At 34.0% G+C, this 7867-nt stretch overlaps 1 protein-coding gene across 1 annotated transcript in view; it reads right to left on the bottom strand.

Annotated features, from left to right (window-relative positions):
* Positions 1-1646: 1646 nt before the first annotated feature.
* LOC127851320 (3-galactosyl-N-acetylglucosaminide 4-alpha-L-fucosyltransferase FUT3-like) overlaps positions 1647-7867 on the bottom strand; it is a 16051-nt gene continuing 9830 nt past the window's right edge. The window contains exons 4-5 of the mRNA XM_052385028.1: positions 7318-7509; positions 1647-4651 (exon numbers count right to left, since the gene is read on the bottom strand). Coding sequence (XP_052240988.1) covers positions 3851-4651; positions 7318-7509 — 993 coding nt within the window. The 3' untranslated portion in view covers positions 1647-3850. The remainder of the gene's footprint in view (positions 4652-7317; positions 7510-7867) is intronic.

Genomic DNA, 7867 nt, shown 5'->3' with positions numbered 1-7867 from the left:
AATCAATAGGGCTCAACTGAGAGTCATGATCAATGTACCTATGAAGTTTCATGATCCTAGGCCTAAGCGTTCTTGAGTTATCATCCGGAAACCATCTGGTGGACGGACATACGGACATACGGACCGACATGAACAAAACAATATACCCCCTCTTCTTCGAAGGGACGCATAAATATAGTAGATAAATAAAATAAATGTTTCTAAAACCAGACAAGCTGGGCATAAAATGTACCTTAATAAAACATTATCAACCGGATATAAAGCATGATGTCTTAAGCACATGTTCGAGTCATTATATCCTCCATTGTTACTGGAATATGCCATGCAAACATTACAAAATGGTAATTTGAAATGAAAGATACTTAAAAGTGATGGAAAGCAAGCAATAATGATATTTTGAACAATACGGTAACTAAAATAACGAGGGTAACGTTGATGTTTATGCACATACAAGATATATATTGCAAGTTATATGCTGTAAAATAAGCACAAGAAATGCAGTTCACAACAAAACAATCTCAAAAATCTAATCCTGATGTTGATGAAACAATAAAATAGTTTGTATTAAAAATATTTTTGCAAAACTTAGCCGATTGTTATTATTTTAATGATATCAATACATTTTTTTTTAAATGTATTCAAATGTCAATAAGTAATAATTTAGCTAGATTATGATCTTTATTCCAGTACATTGGTTTAAAATTGACAGAAACTGAACAGGCATAAATCTGTTTTATATAATGTGAATCTTTGTATACAAGAGGAGAAATATTTGGATTTCCAGTAACAGTTCAAAACATCACATACATATATAGCACTTTTAAGAAAATTACATGTTAAATAAAACATTATGGGCATAAATATAGTGACAGTTGTGTGGAACTGAAATTGGAACACGTGCTGCAATTTATGGGCAGGTGATGTTTCTAATGAATAAAAATTAATGTACCTGAATTTGAATTTGTGTTCCCACAGCTTCACACGATACAGGAATAGGGACAAAAACATGTCCCTCAACATTCATGCAGTGTGCAAAACAAATACGCATTCACAAGCATGCAAATAAATCATCATTATGAACGCAAGATGTGTGCTTAAGATTAAAAGGATTGGTCCTAAACCATCTATGTTATGTGAAATGAAAATATCTGTTAGTTTAATTAATGATTACAACAAAAAGCAGAAAATTTCTGTGAACGGTTCTACAAATGGATTCTGACTACTACAATGATAACATGAATTCATATTATTTCACAGATAAAGGAAACACATTTTCATAAATCTCAATCATTTTACAACTTAAATGTTTGTAAATAATCTGAGTTATTTACATGAACAAATCACTCATAAAACAAAACAAAATAACATATTTTGGTTTATGAAAACCAATATAACAAGGGCTGTTTGTAAAACATGCATGAACCCCATATGGGCTGTCAGTTGTAGTGGCTGCCATTGTGTGAATATGTTTTTTGTTAATGTAACCTTTTACCTAGTGACCTAAAAATAAATAGGGGTCATCTGCCAGTCATGATCAATTTACCTATGACGTTTCATGATCCTAGGCCTAATTATTCTTGAATTATCATCTGGAAACCATTTTACAATTTTTTGTCACTGTAACCTTGACCTTTGAACTTCGAAGAGGGGGCATAAATATACTAGACATCCCTTATTTTCGAAATAATGTAATCCAATTTAGAAGGATGGGAGAGTCCACAAGGCATAAATGGGTTAACTCACGGATGTGGACAGCTCATTAAAATTAATCAGATAATATACACCTTAGAAGCGTAAATACATACTTGAATTGTTGCGATGTATTCATACCAAGGACTTTCTTGTACTTGTTTCACGAGTTTACTGACACCAGTATTGCTGAATACTGAACTATGGGGCCCTTTCTGTGAAAACTGGTTTTTAATTACGCGCTTAAAGTGCAGTCCGCACTGGCTAATAAGAGTCGACAATCCCCGTCTAGTAGGTCTATTCTAAAGGTAAACTCAGTCCAGGTGGAAAGGTTCGGTCCTATAGTATCCTGTTCTGACTGCACAGGCTAATCTAGGACGACACTTGAAGCACATGCATTTAACCCAGATTTTCCATAACGACAACATACTATTTGTATATTCAACAAATCGGTATTTTAATCCATTTGTGCCTAACGTCTAGAAAAAAGGCCTTGGTAAACAGCGTAGACCCAGATGAGACGCCGCATGATGCGGCGTCTAATCAGGGTCTGGGCTGTTTGCTTAAGGAATTTATGTTATAAATTTTCTAAATGTAGAAATAAATATACTAGACATCCCTAATTTTGGATATAAATTGATCCAATTTAGAAGGACGGGAAAGTCCACTAGGCATAAATGGGTTAAATTATTCGAGCATACATTATGTACTAGCGTAATGTTGATTTGCAAATACATAAATACAACGCATTTTTCTATGATTTGCATGGCTACGACAACAACGTAATGGTAGAATATATAAATATAATAACAATTAGTACATGCATATATTTTCATAATATATGTATGCATATTACGTCTGGATTTATCGTGAATGTGTATATTATACAGGGCCAAAACACCAACTTTGGGGAAACGGCCACAGCCTTTTTTTCGGGGAAAAAAGACACAATTATCTGGCTTTGGGAAAGAAAAAATACTTAGGTAGATTGGAATTTTAGGGGAAAATGCATGATTTTAAAGAAATTTCTGTAGGGGAAAGGGCCTTTTGAGTCAAGGGGAAGAAAATGAGGCCTCTTGCAAAGAAGGGTTTATGGCCCTGTTATAGAACATGTACAGTGACAGGATGGCAAATGTTTGTATGGCCTCGCGTTGCACAATGTTATTTATTAATAGTATGTTACATACTATCACTTTTCATATTGCATAGTATTGTAAATATATATCTAAATAAATAATTTTAAATCTTCCTCTTTGAATGCACGTATTTCAAGAACTTACACTTTTTAAAGGGGCCTTTTCACAGATTTTGGCATTTTTTAACTTATTCATTAAATGCTTTATATTTATAAATGTAAACATTGGATCGTAAAAGCTCCAGTAAAAAATCAAGAATAAAATTTAAAAAAGGAAAAGAACATTGCCCGGAGCAGGTTTCGAACCAGTGACCCCTGGAGTCCGGCCAGAGTCCAGAAGTAAAAACGCTTTAGCCTACTGAGCTATTCCGCCGAGTACACATACTTGACGTATTTTATACCTTATATAAGCAATCTTCGTAGTTTCACAAAATTTAACGACAAAAACAGAACTCTCCAAATTATTCAATCGTTTCGCGTTGCAACGCTTTATAATTTTTAGGTTTTAAAATCGTCAAAAGATGCATATAATGGCTATATTACACCATGGTAAATGTTCAGTATTACTGTTTCCTCACAAATATCATAACTTAAACGAAAATGTGCGAATCTGAAACAACTTTTTTCAATTTTGTCAATTTACCAAAGCGTGAAAAGATCCCTTTAAGAGTACGTGTCGTTTCCAGTCAGAAATTCGGTTACCTTGATAACGATTACTGCAGAGTTTTGTTAAACCTAGAAGGTATCAATCCTGTATAATATCGTGTTTGTATTTGAGTGAACCCTGTAGTAAAGGCCCTATATAATACTTCATCAAGATTTGAACATAATACTATGTATCGATCTAATACTATATATTGAACTTAATACTATATATCGAACTGCTGTTTATGTTCGGACAATGTAATGTCGTGCAGTCTTCACACTCTAATCTGGGACACCACTTTACTGCGAACATTACCCGTTTTACACGACCTATATTTTTATCTCTAATACAAACTAAACAATTTTAAGATTACACACATTTTAATATATTAACGTTTTAGTGCTTGTCGTTTTAGTCGTTTTGTTCATCGGTTTTGTCACAGGAGGTTTCAGATCCGATGGGTATTTACAAAAGTTGTCTTCATTAAAATAATGACGAATATTGTCGTATTTAGTGACAATCACATCGTGGCGTATTTTCGGAACCTTTCTAACATGCGCACACAAATCGCACAAAGCGTTTTGGTAAGTCGAAGAAAAAGGCACACTTTTTGTTCTGCTCTTGGTCTCCAGAATGTTAGCATATCGCTTCATGTCGCGACCAAGTTCTTGGAGATATTCACCAAGCTCATGCGCCGACCGAAAGTCGTCTGCGTTGATGTAAGTGGCATCTTTAAGAATTTTCCTCGTACTGTTGTTAACGTTTCCTGTACGGGTCACAATGATGACGTTGTAATTGTAATGCTTAAAAAACTGATCAGTGACGTAATCTTCGCACAGAGCGTCCTCGAAGGCAAGATAGAATTTATATTCATTGATGATGTCATAACATGCGTCACTATAGTGCCGGGATGCGCAATGCCATACTTTCCTCGAGTCATGACAGTCGTTCGCATGGAAGATTTCAATGTTGATGTACAATTTTAGTGTTTCAATATACTCACCCCTCTCCGATCTGGCAAAGCAGGAGTTGGTTTCAATAAACACGGCATCCTTGTATTTCTTGTCCGCAACCGCAAACCAGTCTAGAGGTTGTGTGACGTCACTCACTGTGATGGCACCAAAAGGCATTATAATGTCACTTCCGTGGTGATATGTCATTGTGAGATTGAACCCCTCCCTCTGAAAACAAATGGGGATTGTAAATTTACTAGTATATCACACTATCCTTCGAGTACTGCGTACGACTTATCAACTTCAGTTTTAAAACATAAGTTTTGTTCCCACGTAATCAAATAAATAAATAACCGAGAAATGGCCTATCTACAGGTAAGATCTCATTTAAAGTTAAATATGATGCCATTCACAAAATCTTGCACAGTTGCATAAGTTTTGTTAAGGATTGGGTGGAGTATTTCACGATTTTGATAGCTAGCTATTTTACCGAATGGAAACATCACACAGCGGTGCGCACATTTTTTTTAAACATATTTGGGCGTGCTACTTCTATAACGAGTGATGTTTGTTTCTCGGATATTTTAATTGGGTGTCTCCTTTTTTATGTTGCCCACCATCAAAAAAATAATCAAAAGAGAAGAACATGTGTATTTTTTCAATTTATTGAGATGAGAGGACTAGCAAGTTCAAAGTTATTCTTTAGTTGTTATTTTTGAAATCTGATTTTTGTGTTAATATTATTTTGATATTTTTGTGTATTGCACATACATTTTATTAATATACATACACATATGCAAAACCATGAAATAAAAGGTAATAGTTAATGTGTTTTGTTTAATTCACAATGACTCAAGTCACGTTTACCAATGACAATTCTGAGGTTTATGCCATTAATCGCAAAAGAGGGGTAAACGTTAATACATCGATAAGTAGTCCTTACTCTTCATAATAAACAATATGGCGTTAGACCTTATTAAGTATGCAGCCTATATCGGAGATACAAAATTTCCAATCATATCATAGTGGAACTTAAGTTTTGTACAAACAGTTTAAACAACAATGAACCTATGTGCTTTCTTTGATTTATTACAATTCATTTATTTTATTAGAAGACAAAGGCTTAAAACAGCGATACGCGGTATCGCTAGACCTTTTAAATTAATCAACAGCGACATTTCATGATATGATTATGATATGATAACAAACCATTAGACTTTGTTCAGTAGTTATCTTTTGCTTTTATTTCATGTTATCAACCCTTGCTAAAAACTCATCCTAACTTTCTACCCCCCCCCCCCCCCCCGTCACCCGCGTCCGTTAAATCGGACTAAATCGATTTTAAGATATAACATTAAATTGAAGAACGTGAAAATTAACAACTGTATATTTCAAACATAAAATGTGTACACATATTAATCGATATTATCTTCTCTGATGCTTTTTATTCGTTTTCATAACTAAAACTTCTAAAGGTAATTACGGTTCTAAAACTATAGGGATTGAAGTGCGCATGCGCGATAGTAAATGTTTTATCGCGAGTATCTTTTTCAAGGATTTAAATAGTCTGAGCTTATAAAATTGTGTGACAAGATATTAAACATACGAAGCAAAGTGTTTTCTATCGGACTATATAGTTAAAAACACAGTTTGTGCAAGATTATATATGATATTTGACATTTTTAATATATTTTTTTGTCTATTTATGCGTGTGGATTGGGTAGAAAGTAGTTATCGATTTGGTTTACCGGACAACAGCTCGAGACAGACCACCGTATTGTGATGAGCATAATGGATATTAAAGGCTCTATAAAGGTGAAGATACGTAATTATTTACAAATTTTTAAATATTATTTTCATATTTTATGTATAAAGGTTATCAAAAAACAATATATATATGCTATTGGACATAATAATAAAAAAATGAGCAATACAACTTGTTTTGAGCTCAAAATAAAGTGTCCTCCAAGTCAATTGTGTTTACAAACAATAAGTTTATTTATATTGCTGTTTACTCGCGAAAGAGAAAGTAAAAGTGACTCAGGTCACCAAAAATATAACGACGACTTTTAACGTTTTCCGGTATCACTCACAAAGTAGGTCTATTCTGAAAGGTTATAACGTTTGTAGTGATCTAATAAGTTACTTTCTGCTTGTAAAAAAATGTTAAAATAGAATTAAAATTGAATTTTCTTTCGGCTATTTTTAGCATATGTCAACGCTCTGAGGCTACACGTCACGTTAGTTGCAAACATGTAAACATTTCACCGTCGGATCATGCATTACTTGTATGTGTCTATTATTAATATTATTGTTAGTGAGATTCGATGATTTGCTTATAAAGATTCTACATCTTTGATATATTAATGATTTTTAATATCATTAATAAATATATATTTCAGCCAAATTGAGTTTTCTTCCACGATAGAACCCACAACATAACCTACCGGTAACATTTAGTAAGGCTAAGTTGAGTAAATGATACGCTATATTGATTTAAGAATGGACTTTAAAACATAGTTGTTAATACCGCCATACCGGTTATGACAATACAAACATTTAAGTGGGCTAATATAGCAGCTGTTATTGGGCAGTCTTCGTTAAAATCGACATTCAAACTTTATAGTTTATGCAATTGTGAGCGTAGAACCTTTTTGCTAACCATGCAGAATTAACGAATTTGTTCCCCACTACAAAATAAGTGAACAATACTGTATGTAACATTTTAAATTAAACAATTTTTGAGACATGTTCATGTGATTATTTCAGAAGTTTTTATATTTGATGGCGCAAAGACTTCTCATAATGTTGGAAAGAATAAATTCAGTATGCATTACAGAAACCCTTTTTCAAGGGGGATACGCTGAAAACGATGTTGTTGCAGACATACGTACATATGGTGGGTAAGTCCATCTGTCTCCATTTTGAAAGTAGTTCGAAGGCGGGGCATTGGACCACCACACCCAAAGTTGGTCCTTGTGACGTACTTGTGACGTTTGTTTATATCCCAGGACATGGCCGTTGAAGATCACTGCGCGAGCTTCCGAAAAAAGTTCCTTGTTATACGTTAGCAAACAGCGGTTTACCTGTGACACAGAAATTAGCGAAATCTTTAAGTTCTTTGCAAGAAAGGGAGACAAATGTATACTCTAAGATGTAGCACGATTTAACAGAGTTGTTCTCCTCATGCTGAATATTCTGAATGTAGTAAACGAGAAAGTTGTTATGTTTTGTTGGCTAAGAAACTGGCTCAGCATGAATTCATTTTCTGTCCTACATTACACAATACACCCACGTAAGAAGATACTATTCATCGTGTTACAGCTTTTACGGTGCAGGAAGTTTATTGACAAACATTACCGTAACTGTTTAGAAACCGACCTTTTACTCAAGTACATGTACATGAATAATTGCAATACCAAATCTAAGTTCGAATGTAGAATG

The sequence above is a fragment of the Dreissena polymorpha genome, chromosome 11 (assembly GCF_020536995.1).
Source record: "Dreissena polymorpha isolate Duluth1 chromosome 11, UMN_Dpol_1.0, whole genome shotgun sequence".
Taxonomy (NCBI): domain Eukaryota; kingdom Metazoa; phylum Mollusca; class Bivalvia; order Myida; family Dreissenidae; genus Dreissena; species Dreissena polymorpha.
Note: the sequence above shows the minus strand (reverse complement) of the source record. Positions and strands in the feature narration are given on the sequence as shown.